Here is a 20,662-nt window from a genome sequence, read left to right as displayed (position 1 = left end):
GGATGTCTCTGAAACGCGTAGGAACTATCCAATAAAAAGGAAATCTTTTAATTTACACGCATCAGTGGTTTTCAGCGCGGCATAAACCCGGTCTTTTCTTCTACCTGTGTGATACAAAATTCCTCTCCCGGGGCTGCAGCTAAACCACCAGGCACTCACAGGCTATCATAAGGGGTTGTGACTGGCACAACCTCACCAGGTGAGTGCTTCTTTGTCTTGTTTGTCCACCCTCATACCGGGTAAGACCCTATTGCGCTTTTTTCCCCTTTACAGTTTTATATGTGGTCATGTGATTGCCCAATCACATCGGCAATACCCGTGAATCCTGGTAGCGTGCACACCTCAAACTGTCAGGATTTAGACATCTGCAGTCACATAGAGTGACTTCAGACTTTCATCCCAAGCATGGACAACCTCTATATCTACGATAGATGTCTAATATCTGCTGTTAATGTTCATGTGCTCTTGCTGCTTCTGTCTGTGTGGTAACTAAAGCCTGATTCAGACTTCTGTGATTTTTCTTGCATGTAACACAACAGACCATTATTCATCAGTGTTTCGGATCCAAATTTCATCAGTACTTGGTCGATGTATCAGTTTTTCCTGCAATTATCATTGTAGAAAAATGTCCTAAATAAATTGCAATGTTAATCACGGACAGCACATAAAGTGAACACTGATGCTACCCATGTGCTGTCATTGATTTTCACAGAGCCACAGACTTGTATGGGACCCGTGATGACTATCAAAAATGGGCATGTTCCTGTGATTTTCTTTTTTTTTTTTTAACACTTGGTGCACAAAAAAACAGACATGTGAAAAGTCCCATAGACTATACTGTGTGAAGAATTATTACGCAAATGAGTATTTTGATCACATGATACTTTTTATACATGTTGCCCTACTCCAAGCTGTATAGGCTTGAGAGCCAACTACCAATTAAGTAAATCAGGTGATGTGCATCTCTGTAATCAGGAGGGGTGTGGTGTAATGACATCAACACTCTACATAAGGTGTGCTTAATTATTAGGCAACTTCCTTTCCTTTGGCAAAATGGGTCAGAAGAGAGATTTGACGGGCTCTGAAAAGTCCAAAATTGTGAGATTTCTTGCAGAGGGATGCAGCAGTCTTGAAATTGACAAACTTTTGAAGCGTGATCACCGAACAATCAAGCGTTTCATGGCAAATATCCAACAGGGTCGCAAGAAGCGTGTTGGGAAAAAAAGGCGCAAAATAACTGCCGATGAATTGAGGAAAATCAAGCGTGAAGCTGCCAAGATGCCATTTGCCACCAGTTTGGCCATATTTCAGAGCTGCAGCGTTACTGGAGTATCAAAAAGCACAAGGTGTGCCATACTCAGGGACATGGCCAAGATAAGGAAGGCTGAAAAACGACCTTTGAACAAGAAATGTCGCAGGCGGATGCTCGGTGGCTCGAGCGGTGGGCCGGACCCGGGGACTCGAGCAGCTCTCCTCACCCGTGAGTGAAAAGGGGATGGTTTGTTTGGGGAGAAAGTTCGTGACGCCACCCACGGGACATGGTGATGATGGCACCACCGCTGCTGGTGACGGGGATCCCGGGAGAGATGGTAAGGAGCAGCTAGGATGTTGTCCCCTCCGTGGGTAGGGGGTTGGTGATCCCGGGGCCCGGTGGTGTAACGGGGAGGCTGGATGGCTGGGGTTCAGGGTTGCAGGGGCAGCACGGCGCGGTGCCGGATGGCACTGGTGTACTCACTCAGACAATCAATGACAGAGGTAAACCAAACGGCCGGATGGACAGGTCCCGCAGCCGGCTGCAGTGTTGTTGTGCTCTCCCCGGATGGCTGATGGTGGCTGTCTTTCCCTGCACCTTTTAGAATGTTGTGACTCGTGTGGTTGCCCACCGGTAGTCTACTCCCCGGCGTATAGGTGCCGTAGGAGCCCGTTTTGCCCGCAGGCGCTGGCCCTTGGATCTCTAGCCTGTGGCGGTGGCTGTATATCTTCACGGTGTGGACTTTTGCCTTCTGTCGGGTCTTGGTTGTTGGGAAACCCCTGGGGTTCCTGTCACACTCGGATTTGACTATTGTCGGCGGCTCCAAGCCTGGTCGGGGTCTGATGGCCCTGCCTGTGTGCTTAGCTTCACTCCGCTCCCCAGTTCGGTACCGGTGGGCCACCGCCCAGCCCCGGTCTTACGGCTCTGCAGAGTTCCGCTAACTCCTGCAGACGGCCACCACCATCTCCCAACCTTGCTGTCAGTGCCTGGGCTCCGACCCAGACACTTGCAGTTTCTGACCTCTCACTTTCGCCTCCTGAACTCATCTACTGCTTTTCCCGCCTCCAGGCCTGTGAACTCCTCGGTGGGTGGGGCCAACCACCTCGCTCCGCCCCACCTGGTGTGGACATCAGACCCTGGGGGGAGGCAACAAGGGTTTTTGGTTGACTGTTGTAACTGTCTAGGGTGGGGGGTGTGTCTGTTGGTATGTATGTGACTACCTGGCTAGTCCAGGGCGTCACAGAAACATAAGATAAAACGTCAAGTCTGGGCCAAGAAATATCTTAAGACTGATTTTTCAAAGGTTTTATGGACTGATGAAATGAGAGTGACTCTTGATGGGTCAGATGGATGGGCCAGAGGCTGGATCAGTAAAGGGCAGAGAGCTCCACTCCGACTCAGACGCAAGCGAGGTGGAGGTGGGGTACTGGTATGGGCTGGTATCATCAAAGATGAACTTGTGGGACCTTTATAGGTTGAGGATGGAGTGAAGCTCAACTCCCAGACCTACTTCCAGTTTCTGGAAAACAACTTCTTCAAGCAGTGGTACAGGAAGAAGTCGGTATCGTTCAAGAAAAACATGAATTTCATGCAGGACAATGCTACATCACATGCATCCAACTACTCCACAGCGTGGCTGGCCAGTAAAGGTCTATAAGATGAAAAAATAATGACATGGCCCCCTTGTTCACCTGATCTGAACCCCATAGAGAACATATGATCCCTCATAGAATGTGAGGTCTACAGGGAGGGAAAACAGTACACCTCTCGGAACAGTGTCTGGGAGGCTGTAGTGGCTGCTGCACGCAATGTTGATCGTAACGGATCAAGCAACTGACAGAATCTATGGATGGTAGGCTGTTGAGTGTCATCATAAAGAAAGGTGGCTATATTGGTCACAATTTTTTGGGGTTTTGTTTTTGCATGTCAGAAATGTTTTTCTAAATTTTGTGCAGTTATATTGGTTTACCTGGTGAAAATAAATAAGTGAGATGGGAATATATTTGGTTTTTATTAAGTTGCCTAATAATTCTGCACAGTAATAGTTACCTGCACAAACAGATATCCTCCTAAGATAGCCAAATCTAAAAAAACCCCACTCCACTTTCCAAAAATATTAAGCTTTGATATTTATGAGTCTTTTGGGTTGATTGAGAACATAGTTGTTGATCAATAATAAAAAAAATCCTCAAAAGCACAACTTACCTAATAATTCTGCACACAGTGTAGTGTTGAGCGAGTAGTTGACTATTCTTACTCGCTATGCTGTTAGACTGTTGCTGTTGACTTACATTACGCCCGCTACTCGTAACGAATATGCGAGAAGCGGACAGTACTCACTAACAGCATAGCTAGTACGAATAGTCAACTACTCGCTCAATACTACTATAGACTATAACGGGGACATATTATATCCATGGAAAACACATGTGACTCATGGATGTCTGAATGAGGCCTAAGGAATGAGGAATCAGCAGCAGGAATCACTCTTTGTGCAGTGCTGTATAAGGGGACATCATAGCAACTAGTAACCTCTCGCCAGCTCAGAGTCAATTGCAAACTAAGGGATAAAGGCTGCAGAGAGGAGAACTGGCAAAAATGCAGGATACAAGTCATGTAATGGTCAAATACAGTGTTAACCCTGATGTTGTCATGGGTGTGTTACGGTTGACAGACAGTTATGTGGTTTCTGGCTATAGAAGGTCACAGCATTTGGCTGCGCAAAATGCTCCCTGACTTTCTATTGTTCCTGCTGTCAGTATTCATTGTAATAGGTGGCTTTCCTGCTGCATTTTCATCCCCCCCCCCTTTTGGAACCCAGCAGAGCCCTCCTTCCATCCAGCTGCTGTTTATCAGTATTCTCCATGTGCTTAAATACTCCCTTTTTCTTTGGACTGGTGCCGGTGATATTATTTAGTTCATTCTAGCTCTGGTTGAAAGCAGGTGGCATGCTCTCATCTGTAGTATCGTTGCTGAAGCTTGCTGAACTGCCTGAGTCATCGGTGGAGAAGTAGTTCATGTATTTCCCCCGTGTGTCCCCCATGTGTCTTCCTTTAGCATTTAGTGGGGTTAACAAAGAGCTCATCCCATGCATTCCCTATTTAGGGTTCAGCATTAGGGGTGCATAGGGTCAGGTATCCGGATTGGCGCATAGGTGTGGAACCTATCTAGGGTGGTGTGGGACCCCAGGGACCAGCTGTAGGTTTGGCCAGGATTCACCCTCTTTCCCTTCCGTAGACGCAGGGGTCCCCTTCCCTTACCTGTACCTAGCATGACAGATGTGTGTGTATATGTATATATGTAGCGCCCCTGAGCCACTCAGGGCACTACTAGGAACTGCATCCTCACCAGGATGCAGGGCCTACCCCCTGGGACCTGGAACACCAGTGTCCGCAACACCCACACACACCAAAATCCCAGTTTCCACTCCACACCAGGGGTAATTGGCTAGTCAGACACAAGGGGATGGTCACCTAGAGGGCGGAGCCAGACCAGAGGTACTAGACAGCCTGGTGGGAGGGGACAGCAGTCAGAGGTCAGTGCAGAGAAGGAGTAGGGAGGACAGGTGCCTGAGAGCTGGGTCTTGTAACGGTGACGCGGGGGCACAGGATAGTGGTCGCCAGGGCAGGTACATTCTGTACCTGCCCTGGCGACCACTATCGCCACTTTCTGTATGGAAAGCAAAGGACCAAGCTATATATGTGAAGTGAAACAAATGGCTGTGGGTGTGGCAGGGATCTCAGACAAAAAGTCGCTCTTTTGCTTTCCATACAGAGCAAGTTTTCTAACTTCAGGTGAGTTTACATATAGGCTAGGGACCCCAAAAATAGAGATTACCTTGGCGTTGGTTTGGGGCTCTTTTGCATTGATCAATACAATGGCTAAACATCTCATATATTCCTATTATTCATAGCAGTTATGCATATTCCATTTTCATGTTTTTTTCAGATAGTTCTTGTATTTTTCAGTCTAGTATTCCCATAGCAGTTTTGCTTTTCATCATTCCCATATACATTGTGACTTGTGTGCAACTTTTTATCCTATTGTATAGTTCCCCACACTAGTCAGCACTCTTTGCATGCTATCACTCCCCTGTGGGTATAATAACATGATTTCCACAGGCCGGTATCACCACAGTTCCTGGAGCATGCACATGGTTCATTTCAGCAGCATCAGTGAACCTCTCAAGCCAAGTGTACACGTCCCAGCTTCAGAGAGACGAACTGAGCATAATAGAAAGAACAGCTTCTGCAATGTTCATGCTCAGTGTGCCTCTTTGAAGCCGGGAGGCATACACCCAGTTACTGAGGGTGTTCTGCTAGTGGACTACCTTCAAAAGGGTTCCACCATCAAAGGAATGGTCCAAAGGAACCTTGTTCCTGCAAGACAATGCCTCTGTTCAACTGCACAAGCGACCACAGCAAAACTGGCAGAGCTGGGCTTACAGCTGATTGACCACTCATCTTATGCACCAGATCTAGGTCTCTCCGACTATCAACTGTTTCCATTATATATTAGTGCTCACTTCAGTTATCCTATTTAGTAATATGAAGTTTTTTTCTGAATGTGAACACAGCTCCGCCCCTTTCGGACATGTTTTTTCCATCTCCTATTTAAGCAAGTCCTTGGTTACCCCTCTCCACCCACAGCAGTTTTTAATTGCAATGAGATGACACACAGTTAGCGTCATAGAGCTAGGGACCCCAATATAGAGATATACCTTGGCGAGGTTTTGGAGCTCAGTTACATTGATCAATGCAATTGCTAAATATCTCCTTTTTTCCTAATATTCATGGCAGGTATGCATTTCATTATTCACATGTTCAAGTTAGCAAGTGGCATTTTTCATTGTATGCTTCAATATTTTTCAGTATGCCTATGACATTATACTGTTATCTAAGTTTGATGTGCAGCCTTATCCTTATGTATCAATGGTTTCCAAACCTGAAGAAACACCTTAAGGGTACCAAATTTCACACCATTTCTTATGCTGTGGCTGCTACGGATGCCTGGTTTGAGGCACAACTGAAATCCTTCTTTATTCTAGGCTTACAGAACTAGGAATACCGATGTAAGAAGTGTGTTGACATCAGTGGAGAGTATGTGGAATAAATGTAAAGTTTCATCCTATCTCGTTTTTTTCTGGGTAAAGCCACAGACTTATCAGCAGCCCCTTGTACAGGGCAGGTTAGGATGGAAATTTTGACTTGCAAATGTGAATGCTACTAGCTTGGAGGGCATAAGGAACCTGACAGGTTCTCTTTAACCACCTAGAAGCAAGAATGCAAAATATGATTAACCCTAGAACGCGCAAGCATAACAATCTACCATAGAAAACAAATGACCTAGCAGGCCTGCGAGGCCCCAGGTATGCGTTCTAGGGTTAATTAATACAAAGGCACAATCTGCAGGACCCTTCAACATATCATCAGCCTGTTCTCTCTGATCGATTGGGTGTTCAATCATGATAAAATTAAAATGATTTGTTGCTTAGAAAACATGTTTTCTGACAGTGATGCTGGAGAGAAAATTAAATAATATAAGAGTAATAGCGAACAGTGCATAAAATACACTGGCGGACATACCGCTGGTGCAACTGCACCAGGGCCCAGAGGTGAAGGGGTGCCCATGCAGGGCGGTTAGTAATGAGGGCAATCTGGCCTGATGTTCGGAGCCCGAGGCTCCGGGGGGCCCATGGTCAGATTGTCTTCACCTATGATAAGCAGTACGCCGGTCAGAGAGCGATTCTGCTGCTCAGCTGCACAGTGTAAGCAGCGGAGCCACAGGATTCAATTCTCTGTGGCTAGAATGGAGTTGCTCTTGTGAGGTGATGATGTCACCAAAAGGGCGGGGCCTCCTCCACTGCGGAGCTGGTCACATCATCCCAGTGGTCAGCGTTGTGCTGTGGCTGCTGGAGATGATGAGGCTGTAAAGAGATCAAGATGAGAGGATTGAAAGGCTGCACCATGGAGGGAGGGGCTTCATACATAGGATTAAGGGTGAGTAATGTGAGGTGTTTTTTGGTGGGCACAGGATAAGTGGATGTTTCTACATGCGGGCTGCATATTGAAGGATTGCACAGAGAAGGTGCTGGATATTGGGGTATTCTACAGGGAAGGGGTAATTTTTACATATTTGGGGCTGGCTGGGGAAAGGGGCAATGTGGGGCTGCGTGCATGAAAAGGGGTGATGTTACTCACTTGGGGGAAAAGGGGGTGATGTTACTCACTTGTGGAAGCTGTGTGCTGGGAGGCTGCATTTTGGGGGGCTGAGTGGAAAAGATTTAGGTTTACTTGTGTGGGGCTGCAAGCTGGGGAGCTGCATTTGGAAGGGGGTTATGTTATGTGCGGGGGCTACATGCTGGGGGCTGCATGGGGAAGTTTTATGGTTACTTGTTTGAGGCTGAGTGGGGAAGCGGGTGATTTTATATATGTAGTAAAGGGGGTGATGTTCCGTACGTGGGGAAGGTGGTGATGTTACTTATGTGGGAAAGGGCGGTCATCTTATGTATGTGGGGAAGCGGGTGATGGTACATATGTGAGGAAGGAGGTGATGTTATGTATGTGGGGAAGGGGGAGTTCTTACATATGTGGGGAAGGGGATGATATTACGTATGTGGGAAAGGGGGTGATGTTATGTATGTGGGGGGAGTGTCATGTTACATATGTGGAGAAGTGGTTGATGTTACATATGTGGGGAAGGGGGTGATGTTAAGTATGTGGCACGTAGCCTTAAAATTAATTCGGATCTGTCACATAGACTGATTAATTTATATTTATTGGGTGGCAGAGATTAGTCAATGAGGGGGACAGTGCCAGCTTTTTTATCACTTTACATTGTGAATGCTGTGTGGCTAATTGTATATTAATGACGGGGTACATATTTATATTCTGGGGCGCAATATGGGAGAATTTTTTTCAGGATGCACATGTATGTACACAATATATGTTACCTTGTCATTTTCAAGGTTGCGGTGATCAGTGTGACAAGACGAGTTGTGGCTGGAAGATGGCGACATGAAGGTCTGACCAGAAGGAGAAGAAACAACAGAAAACTAATTAGATAAGATGTTAGCGGTAAGTCACTGGATAGAAATATTTATTCTGTTCTGTATGTCTTGGAATTATGCAGTTATTTGTTAAATCCCTCAAGGCACATTCTCACATTCGTGTGAAAAGTCCGTGTGCTGCAAGATTTTTTTATTGGACTTCACATGGACTTATAGAGTTTTATAGATCTACTTACATATCTGTGAAAATCATGGATTTGAGAATGAGATCTGTGAGACTCGGAGCATGTGGTGTCCTGATCTGATTATGAGGAATAGGACATACTCAATGAGTATGTGTGTTGTCCAAGAAAAAAAATCAGGCAGCACACTGACACTACACACGGATATCGGAATGTAGCCTTATTATGTATAACACAGTCCATTAGTATTTAGTGTTCTCACTATGTAAAGCATTGTCTTTAATTACATAGTAGCCTCTTTTATTATGTACTGTATAACACTGCCCCTTATTAGCATTTTCACTAGTTATGTATAGCACCGTCCCTTATTACATAGCGTCCTCAATTGTTATGTCTAGCAGCGTCTCTTATATAGCATATTCTTGTTATTTTTGCTATTCACAGGTCCTTCTCTTTATTATATAATCTTGTCTTGTTAGATATAAAATGACTGCTGATGGTGCGGTATCTGACCATAAGACTAGTTAATCAGAAAAGCTTTACCATGTTCCATCAGCAGTCATGTAATTTTATATCTAACAAGAGAGGACGCTATGAAATAAAGACAGAGCTCTATAAATTACATATTGGATTCTCTTGTTATTTTTGTTAAGTACGGTAATGTACATAACAAAAGAGGGCACTATGTAATATATACTGCACATATGTATGTGTATATATATATATATATATAGATATATATATATATGTGTGTGTGTATATACAGTATATATATATATATATATTACAGACCAAAAGTTTGGACATACCTTCTCATTCAAAGAGTTTTCTTTATTTTCATAACTCTAAAAATTGTAGATTCACACTGAACGCATCAAGAGAATGCCAAGAGTGTGCAAAGCAGTAATCAAAGCAAAAGGTGGCTACTTTGAAGAACCTAGAATATAAGGCATATTATCAGTTGTTTCACAATTTTTTGTTAAGTATTTCATTCAACATGTGTTAATTCATAGTTTTGATGCCTTCAATATGAATCTACAATTTTCCGAGTCATGAAAATAAAGAAAACTCTTTGAATGAGAAGGTGTGTCCAAACTTTTGGTCTGTACTAATATATATATATATATATATATATATATATATATATATATATATATCTATAACTCTTTGTCACCATGAAAGGAATGGGGCCCAGACACAATTTCTTGCACAGGGGCCCCAAGCTGTCAGTGTCCGCCGCTGGTAAAATATATTCTGGAGCTGCAATTCAATCATGCATTAGTCGTCTATATTAGCGTTAGTTTACTGAAGCAGATTAAGCCTAAGCTACTTCTTAAACAACAGATCATTGTTAATATATTAATATTTATTAGTGATTTGTGAAAATTCGGCTAAGAGTTGCATACGTTCACAGTTGTTTCATAGTAACAGAGGAGGATTACAGGGAATTTGTAGTGTTGTTACGCAGAAGATTACTTCATTGTATCTTAACACCATGGCTAAGGTTTTGTTGTGATCTGCCCGCATGACGCAGTCAATGACAGTATTTGAAGCATTGTCTTTCTCTATTGACAAAATCTTGAAAGGTTGTAGGCAGCATGAGACATTGACGTCACAAGCACCTTGTAATGATAAACCTGGCGACCTTCAGCTGTTTGGAGCAAGCTACGCAGAGGAATTTAACGGCAAACTACGAAAGACTTTTACATCACAGTGCGTTCCCATACTGGATACAATAGTAACATGCTCTTACATGTCGCAGCAGAATTACTGATTTATTGTTGCGTTTTGTTGACTATTTTACATTCAGCGTTTCAACTACTGGAAAAATTATAACCCAGATGAAGAGCAACCGCTGGTAAAATAGACGTGTTCTTTTTAGTGGTGTGGTCACACTCCCTTTCATCAAATGAATAAAAGTTGTTTTTTGCTCTTATTTCATTCCGGTTGCTTCCCTAAGTATATTTTAAAATCCGTCCTACGGTTTCATTGAAATGGGAGTTCTATTTAGTGATAATTTTAATGGTCTTTACTAAGGGGGCGTGGTTCACCGGATTCTTTCGGGCCATGGCTCAAAGGATTCTCTGTGGGCATGTCTCAAAGGATTCTCTGGGGGCATGGCTCACAGGATTCTCTGGGGGCGTGGCTCACAGGATTCTCTTGGGGGCGTGGCTCACAGGATTATCTGCGGGCGTGGCTCACAGGATTCTCTGGGGGCGTGGCTCACAGGATTCTCTGGGGGCGTGGCTCACAGGATTCTCTGGGGGCGTGGCTCACAGGATTCTCTGTGGGCATGTCTCACAGGATTCTCTGGGGACATGGTTCACAGGATTCTCTGGGAGCGTGGCTCACAGGATTCTCTGGGAGCGTGGCTCACAGGATTCTCTAAGGGCTTTTCTTTAAGCTGTTATACATAATTACCCTATGAGTAATACCTCCTTGGTAAAGACAAGAAAAATTAGAACTAGCTTTATGGTATATGTATACAGAGTCGGTCTGGCCCGCCGGGGTAGCGGGGAATCCCCCGGTAGGCCCCGGACCCTCAGTGGGCCTCTGTGCCTTATATAGTGCGGGGCAGTGTATAGCACCGTGGGGCCGCCAGTTTCTCAGTGACGGCGTTATGTGCAGGCAGACTGGGCAAGGCCCCCATGCTCTGATTGGCCCCCTTCCCACGCTTTGAGGGTCCCCAGCCTTTCAATCACAAACTGCAGCGATAGCACAAGTTCCGTACTATCGCTGCAGTTTCTGCGGCTGCAGAAGGACCTGTGGTGACATCACAATCATGTGATATTACCGTAGGTCCTGCACTGCGGAAGTCCCAGGCCTGTACATATCCTGTACATACAGAAATTGATCACAGAAATATGCGACCATGCACAACACTAAAAGGTATATGGTGTAAAATAATTAATATATGTTCAAATAAAATAGTGTGTGGGTCTGATGGATGTAGCTGACCTACGGTAGCAAGGACTAGGCACCGAGATTTAGAACAAAAAATTCTAAGAAGAACTGATTTAGTCAAAAAGGTATAACAAATTTTATTATTAAAATGAATGCCAACTGGCAGAGAGCTAAAAACAAAGGCATCACATGTGTAAATATTGAAAAGGTAGGGACAGGTATCAATGCACAGGTATTAAGGTATTATTATATTAAGGAAAAAATTCAGATATATAATACCATATCAAGTTGACATAGTTATTCACAGTAATGTCACTCTATGGTATATTTGCAGTAATTAACCATCAGGTATCTATTTAATAAAAGAGGGGTTAGTAGTACACTGCAGCCGGCTGCGGGACCCGTCCATCCAGCCGTTTGGTTTACCGAGGACTTTGTACCTTTATTGCTGAGTGAGTACACCCGTGCCATCCGGCACTGCGCCGCGCTGTCCCTGCAACCCTGCACCTCACCAACCCTGCCTCCCCGTCACACCACCGGGCCCCGGGACAACCAACCCCTACCCACGGAGGGGGAAAACAACATCCCAGCTGCTCCCTACCATCGCTCCCGGGATCCCCGTCACCAGCAGCAGTGGTGCCCATCTTCACCACGACCCGTGGGTGGCGTCACGGACTAATTCCCCCAAACCAACTACCCCTTTCACTCATGGGCAAGGAGCGCCGTTCGAGTCCCCGGATCCGGCCCACCGCTCGAGCCACCGAGCAGCCATCGCAGCAGCGCCGGACCCGAGCGTTAGCGAGCGCAGCGCAGTGGCGTCCTCCCCGCCCACAACATGGTTATCAGCATTAACATTAGTATGTGCAATAATGATAGCTGTGGTATGCTATGTAAATGGATGTTATGAAGGTGTGCATACACAGCTCCAAATAAATCATTAATATGGCCTATTGTGCAGAGATAACTGTGGCAAATATATGAGTCCACATAAATGGGGAAATGGTGGTAATAAAGAGAAGGGTATTTTACCTGAATGCAAGAAGACCTGTGCTCACATGTAACACCAGCCCCGATGCGCACGTTTCGGCGTCACCTCTCCTCCTCATTCCCGCGGTGCTCCAGACCCCAGGACACAGACCCCTCGGTGATCCCGTCCTCTGCACGGAGCCGTCGCTGCAGGTGACTTCATGGCTTTACAGTTAAATGCTTTACGGCGCCGCAAAGCATTTAACTGCAGTAAAGCCATGATAGCATCCTGCAGCAGCGGTTCCGTGCAGAGGACGGGATCATCGAGGGGTCTTTGAGCCAGCGGACTGGTAAGGTAAGGACCCCACAGGAACGGAGGACAGGTGAGAATAACGTGTGTGTGTGTGTGTGTGTGTGTAAACAACGGCATAATAGGGGACAGGAAGGGGACTGGAAAGAGGACATTACCAAAGGATGGGGGGCCCATTCATACACTGCACAAGGATGGGGGGGCCCATTCATACACTGCACAAGGATAGGGGGGGCCCATTTATACACTGCACAAGGATGGGGGGCCCATTCATACAGTGCACAAGCATGGGGGGCCCATTCATACACTGCACAAGCATGGGGGCCCCATTCATACACTGCACAAGGATGGGGGCCCCATTCATACACGGCCCAAGGATAGGGGGCCCATTCATACACTGCACAAGGATGGGGGTCCATTCACACACTGCACAAGGATGGGGGGGCACATTCATACACTATGCAAGGATGGGGGGCCCATTCATACAGTGCACAAGGATGGAGGGCCCATTCATACAGTGCACAAGGATGGGGGGCCCATTCATACAGTGCACAAGCATGGGGGGCCCATTCATACACTGCACAAGCATGGGGGCCCCATTCATACACTGCACAAGGATGGGGGCCCCATTCATACACGGCCCAAGGATAGGGGGCCCATTCATACACTGCACAAGGATGGGGGTCCATTCACACACTGCACAAGGATGGGGGGGCACATTCATACACTATGCAAGGATGGGGGGCCCATTCATACAGTGCACAAGGATGGGGGGCCCATTCATACACGGCACAAGAATGGGGGGGACCATTGCTACACTGCACAAGGATGGGGGACCTGTTCCTACACTGCACAAGGATGGGGGGATCATTTCTACACTACACAAGGATGGGGGGGCCCATTCATACACTGCACAAGGATGGGGGGACCATTGCTATACTGCACAAGGATGGGGATCATTGCTACGCTGCACAAGGTTGGGGGGACCATTGCTACAGTGCACAAGGATGGGCACATTACTACAAGGGGGCACATTACATTTTATTGGGGTCTATTTTTATTTCTGAAATTTACCTGTAGCTGCTGCATTTCTCACCCTCGGCTTATACTTGAGCCAATAAGTTTTCAGTTTTTCTGTGGTTATATTAGGGGCCTCGGCTTATACTCGAGTATATACCGTAATTTGAGATGAGGGGGCCTTGGTAGGGGAGGAGCGGTATTACTTTACAAGTGACATTATGGGGCAGTGGGGACTTTATGGGGAAATGAGGGTCATTATGAGGCAATTAGGAAGGGAATTGTGAAAGGCAGCATTGTATAATGAGGAGCGTGGGAATTTATGCAGAGAGATATTATAGAAAGGGCAAGTTTTGGGGTTACATTATAGAAAGGGGCAGTTTGTGGCCCTATTTTGGAGAGGAGCAGTGTGTGAGGGGATATTTTGTGCAGGAAGCAATTAACAACCCTTCTGATTCCACGTGTTCCGCCAGATATCTAATATATAAAGCTGAATGTATGTATGTGTGTATGTCCGGGATTGGCATCTGCACCGTCGCAGCTACAGCCACAACATTTTGCACACTCACACGTCTGGACCCCGAGAGCGTCATAAGCTATGTTGTGAGGCAAAATTTTAACCCCGCGCGTTCCAATTTACCAATCAATTTTGCCCCTATCTACATAATGGGGAAAAAGTGAAACGAAAAGTGTATCCGCACCGTCGCATTTACAATCACAAAATTTTGCACAGACACCTCATGTGACCCAGGAAACCTCGTAGACTATGTTTTGACAGGAAAATTTAACCCCGCACTTTACAGTTAATCTCCAAAAAACATAGCTCAATTAAAGTAAATGGAGCCTGGAAATACAGGTTATTATTAGTAGGAGCTGTGAGTGGTTGCTATAGGAACAAAAGACATTCATAGTATAAGAAGCTTATATGTGAGCTAATAAGATGTCGGTGGGGAGACGGATAGAGAGAGACAGAAAGGGAAAGAGACAGAGAGATAGAGACAGACAGGGAAAGAGACAGACAGAGACAAACGGTGAAAGAGACAGACAGAGACAGACGGTGAAAAAGAGAGACAGACTTGGAAAGAGACAGACCTGGAAAGAGACAGATGGGGAAAGAGACAGACAGATATGCAGACAGGGACAGAGACAGGCAGACAGGGAAGGAGGAGACAGCCAGAGAGACAGACAAAGATAGATGGGGAAAGACACAGACCTTGATAGAGACAGACGGGGAAAGAGACAGAGAAATAGAGACAGACAAAGACAGGCAGACAGAGAAAGAGACAGACAGGAATAGACACAGACAAAGAGGTGGGGAGACAGATGGGGAAAGAGACAGACCTGGGAAAGAGACAGACCTGGAAAGAGACAGATGGGGAAAGAAACAGAGAGATGGAGACAAAGAAAGAGACAAAGACAGGAAGACGAGGAAAGAGGCAGACCTGGAAAGAGACAGACAGGGAAAGAGACAGACAGAGACAGACGGGGAAAGAGATAGACGGGGAAAGAGACAAATCTGGAAAGGGACAGACGGAGCACATTACTTGGCCAATTTAGTTAAATCTGTGTGGAATATCTGTGGTGTTGAAATATATGTTGTGAAATGCTTCTATTAGCTTAGTTTTTGCCTTTTAATAATTACATTTCTATCTATTTGTTTTGTGTTTTTTGTGTGCAGAATACATTTTTGTTAATACATTCTATTTTGTTAACAGCAGTTATTAATTCGGGCGAAGTCGGGTAGTACAGCTAGTTATTAAATAAAAGGGCCAGAATGAGGGACATACATTATTGGTTTATGGTGGCAAGTGGGGCATAATTACTGTAGGGGCAAATTAGTGGAGATTATTACTGATGAAATATAGGTTAATTTTGAGGATATTGTCTTCCATGGGGAAACAAAAGTCTGATGTAGTGTAGAAATTGGGGAAAATGTGTGGAATGTGCTCTGTGAGACAGTGATCGGCTATAGGTGACTGTGTTATTTTCTGCAGAGTTGTGTCAGGGCAGGAAGAAGTGATGGCGGTCAGTGCTGGATGAAGAGGAAAAGCGAAGATGAATAACCTCAGCTAGAGACGTCACTGGTAAGTCAGTGTATTACATGTACACACACACTGTACACTATATAGAGAGCTCCTGTGTATAATGTCACTGGTGATCACTGTATTACCTGTACACTGACACTATATACAGAGCTCCTGTGTATAATGGCATTGATGGTAATATTATTATTAGTATTGTGATTATTATTCATGATCATTTATTGTAGTATTCTTCATTGTGTAGTAGTAATATGTGGTCTTGTCATGTTTTGATATTTGTCTCTTGTATTTAGTATTATTTGGTAGTCTGGTCATAGTGTTGTGGTATTTCTCCCTTGTATGTGGTAATATTTGTTTACTATGTGGTCTAATTATGGTGTGGCGGTATTACTCTCTTGTCTTGTATGTGATTGTGTTTGATCACTATGTGTTGGTAATATGTTATCTGGTCATGGTGTGGCAGTATTTCTCTCTTGTATGTGATTGTATTTGGTCACTATGTGGTGGTAATATGTTGTCTGGTCATGGTGTGGCGGTATTTCCCCGTTGTATGTGGTATTATTGGTCTTGGTATAGTGGATTGTGTTGTGTATGGAGGTCACTTTTTCTCTCTATCAATATGGGAAGATTCTTTATTTCCAATAGTTTAAATATTTAAATGTTTAACCCCTTGCTGTCCTGTGACTATTGCATTGTAGCACATATGCACTTACAGAGGTTCTCCAGTGAAACAAATAATCCCCTCTTCTAAGGCCACGTGCACACAGTATTTGGTGAGTTTTTTACCTCAGTATTTGAAGCCAAAACCAGGAATTGTAAAATCAGTAAAATGAGAGGAAAAGTATAATAGAAAGATGGGCACCGCTTCTGCATTTTTCACCCACTACTGATTTTGGCTACAAATACTGATGCAAGATACAAGATACTGACCAAATACTGAAAGTGTGAACATGGCCTAAGCATGTGATAATGAGGATGAATGGAGCTGCGGTCACACACCCCACCCCACAGAGGATGAATGGAGCTGCGGTCACACACCCCACCTGCCGCTGCATTGTATAATGGGCATATAAGTGCCCTGTCAGGGATAAAAGTTCCTCATTCTTCCGATCGGTGCGGTTTCCACTGGTCTGGTTCCACCGATCAATAAGTTATCATCACCTACCAAACCTGTGGATCTGTGATCACTTGTCAACAAAGATCCCATTACTGCAAACTACTGTAATTGTGTAATAGCCACCTGTGCTTTACAGTCAGAGCTCCACTATAATGGGCATAGCAGCTAATAGATTTTTGCATGTAGCTGTATGGTGGGCTCCTACAGTTATTTCTCCTGGTGGGCCCCGCCCCAGACACCCCAGTCCAACCCTGTATGTATATATAAAAAAACACCTGGAATACTCAGTAATAAAATAAGAACACAAAAAAATGATTACTTTTAACCTGCTGACAGGTAATCTTTAAATGCTATGATTATAACATTTAATCAGATATTGAACAGAAATATGTGTGACTGCAATGGAAAGAAGGGTTTTCAGCTCAGAAAATAATTTCCATACTTGCAGAGGTACTTCAATGGATTTCACTTGAACTACCAGAATAACATTATGGTAAAATATTACACTCTGTCCAGTTTTTACATTTTTTTTTCATAATATATATATATATATATATATATATATATATATATATATATATATATATATAATATATATATATATATATATCTCAAACAGAAATAAACACTTCATGCATAACATATTTGATTCAGATACTTTTGTTGCCAGCACTTTAGATAATAATTGCTGTAACTGAGTTACTTAGAGAGCACCAAATTTACACTGGTATATAACCTGTACCCTAACTACCACAGTAATCCTTGTATCAAAGTGTCATGACTTCAGTGTTGTCCTATGAAAACATATAACACGACATTTAGAAAAATGTGAGTTGTATAGTCATTTTTGTGATATTTTGAATATATATACAGTGTGTGTGTGTGTGTGTGTGTGTGTATATATATATATATATATATATATATATATAAATATATATAATTGCCTTATTCTGTCTGTCTGTCTGTCTGTCTTGCTCCAAAATGACGTCATTACAGTGACAATCGTCGCATTGGCCGCTCGGCTCGGCCCTCCCCACCCCCGCACGCATTGGCCACTCGGCTCGGGCCGGCCCCGCCCTCTGAACGCATTGGCCGCTTGGCATGGCCCGGCTCCGCTCCCGCACACGTTGGCTGCACGGCCCCGCCCCCCGCACACGTTGGCCGCTCGGCCCCGTCCCCAGCACACGTTGGCCGCTCGGCCCCGCCCCCGCACACATTGGGCACCTATACACCTCCCCCCGCACACATTGGGCACCTATACACCTCCCCCCAGGACTACTCCACCTATTAGATACCTCCCCCCAGGGCTACTCCACATATTAGACACCTCCCCCCAGGGCTACTCCACTTATTAGACACCTCCCCCCAGGACTACTCCATCTATTAGGCACCTCCCCCCAGGACTACTCCACCTATTAGACACCTCCCCCCAGGACTACTCCACCTATTAGACACCTCCCCCCAGGACTACTCCTCCTATTATACTCCCCTCCCCCCAGAACTACTCCTCCTATTATACTCCTCTCCTCCCAGGACTACTCCTCCTATTATACTCCTCACCCCCCAGGACTACTCCTCCTATTATACTCCTCTTCCCCCAGGACTACTCCTCCTATTATCCTCCTCTCCCCCCAGGACTACTCCTCCTATTATACTCCTCTCCTCCCCAGGACTACTCCTCCTATTATCCTCCTCTCCCCCCAGGACTACTCCTCCTATTATACTCCTCACCCCCCAGGACTACTCCTCCTATTATACTCCTCTTCCCCCAGGACTACTCCTCCTATTATCCTCCTCTCCCCCCAGGACTACTCCTCCTATTATACTCCTCTCCTCCCCAGGACTACTCCTCCTATTATCCTCCTCTCCCCCCAGGAGTACTCCTCCTAATATACTCCTCTCCCCCCAGGACTCATCCTCCTATTATACTCCTCTCTCCCCAGGACTACTTCTCCTATTATACTCCTCTCTCCCCAGGACTACTCCTCCTATTATACTCATCTCCCCCAGGACTACTCCTCCTATTATACTCCTCTTTCCCCAGGACTACTCTTCCTATTATACTCCTCACCTCCAGGACTACTCCTCCTATTATACTCCTCATCTCCAGGACTACTACTCCTATTATACTCCTCCTATTATAGTCCTCCTATTATACTCCTCTCTGAGGGGTGCGCAGCATGGGGGATGGAGCACAATGGGGGGTGCGCAGCATGGGGGGATGATGCACGATGGGGGGTGCGCAGCATGGGGGGGATCAAGCACGATGGGTTGTGCGCAGCATGGGGGGATGAAGCACAATGGGGGGTGCGCAGCATGGGGGATGAAGCATGATAGGGGTGTGCAACATGGGGGATGGAGCATGATGGGGGTGCGCAGCATGGAGGATGGAGCACGATGGGGGTGCGCAGCATGGGGGATGGAGCACGATGGGGGGTGCGCAGCATGGGGGATGGAGCACGATGGGGGGTGCACAGCATGGGGGATGGAGCACCATGGGGGTACACATCTCCCCCCAAAACACACACACCGCCACACACACCGCCACACACCACACACACACTGGGAACCACAAACACCGCCCTACACAGACACCCACACACACACAGACAATGCTGCACACACACAACACCCAACACACAAACACCGCGGCACACACAAATATACGCACACACCGCGCAACACACACACACTGCACAAAACATTCCTCCCCTCAAAACACACACACGCACCCCACACACACACCCACACAAACCACGCAACACACAGCACCACACACATACACAACACTGCAGACACACAGCGCTCCACAAACAACGCAACACACAAACAACACCACTCTCACACACCCCCACACCCAGACAACACTCAGAACAATTACAGTGCTCTACACAAACACTTGGCAACTACACACAACAACATCTATATATAGATATGTTGTTAATATGTTTTCCTGTGCTTCTCACAGATCACTCGCATCCGAGCATGGATTTTCGCGCCCGTGATCGGGCCTGGTCGGTACATTTTGACAATGTTCTGAATGATCACAACAAGGATACCACTAGCGATGTCAACTCGTCTAATTGCGACATTTTGATTTTTAAATATAAGGAATTATTGAAAAGGAGATTGAGAATTTGTTGGAACCGTGCATTGCTCTCTAAATACCTTGACAGAGACATGATCCCTCGGGGCCTGCGGGTCCAGATATTCCCATCCTTTCTGGTGGAAGATCCTTCCTTCCGTGAGAAGTGGGAGTGTCTGGCCCAAACATGCTCCTTGGGATTCCTGTCTCTGTTGAGGGAATATAATACAACAACTCTCTCTACTATGGAGGTTGAATTAGAGGAGCTTGAGAGAACTATTAAGAGCAAATGCACAGCTGATGCTGTTACTGGGATGGAGGCTGAAATTGAGAAAGAATTGTCCAAATTGGAGAAAGAGGTCTGCGGACAAAAATTAAAAAAATTTAATAGAGATTTGGGTGATTATGCTAGTTCTACAGCATATAGATGGCAGACCAGATCTAGAACAGGTCCCCGAGGTAGAACTATCTCTCGTGGTCAGTCTGCCTCCTTGTCATCCCTCACCTCGGCCGGCGATTCATCGGAGGCTTCGGGCGGTGGTAATGAGGTTGAATCAAGTGTTGGTGCCAGAGTAAAAACTACCTGCAACAAGCAACAGGCCACCAGACAGGGGGGAAGGAATAGACTCCAGGTGATTAACCTCTCCACACATGTACTTTCTAATGATCAGTTGGAGGTACTATCAAGGGGTCTAACCTTCTCCCCTGTCAATAACTTCGATTTCTTCACAGCCCTAAAAGATACCCATCTTTTTGCACGTAAGCTGATACTTAAGAA

The 20,662-nt window shown here is 45.5% G+C and overlaps 1 protein-coding gene across 2 annotated transcripts in view; it reads right to left on the bottom strand.

Moving 5' to 3' along the window:
• PDE8A (phosphodiesterase 8A) overlaps positions 1–20,662 on the bottom strand; it is a 530,734-nt gene that overhangs the window by 382,923 nt on the left and 127,149 nt on the right. The window contains exon 2 of one of the 2 annotated variants that reach the window (XM_075345839.1): positions 8,205–8,276. The exons of the other annotated variant lie outside the window; for it this stretch is intronic. Coding sequence (XP_075201954.1) covers positions 8,205–8,276 — 72 coding nt within the window. The remainder of the gene's footprint in view (positions 1–8,204; positions 8,277–20,662) is intronic. 2 annotated transcript variants of the gene reach the window in all.

The sequence above is a fragment of the Anomaloglossus baeobatrachus genome, chromosome 4, assembly GCF_048569485.1.
Source record: "Anomaloglossus baeobatrachus isolate aAnoBae1 chromosome 4, aAnoBae1.hap1, whole genome shotgun sequence".
In the NCBI taxonomy this organism is placed as follows: Eukaryota; Metazoa; Chordata; class Amphibia; order Anura; family Aromobatidae; genus Anomaloglossus; species Anomaloglossus baeobatrachus.
This window is presented reverse-complemented; position numbering and strand designations above follow the sequence as displayed.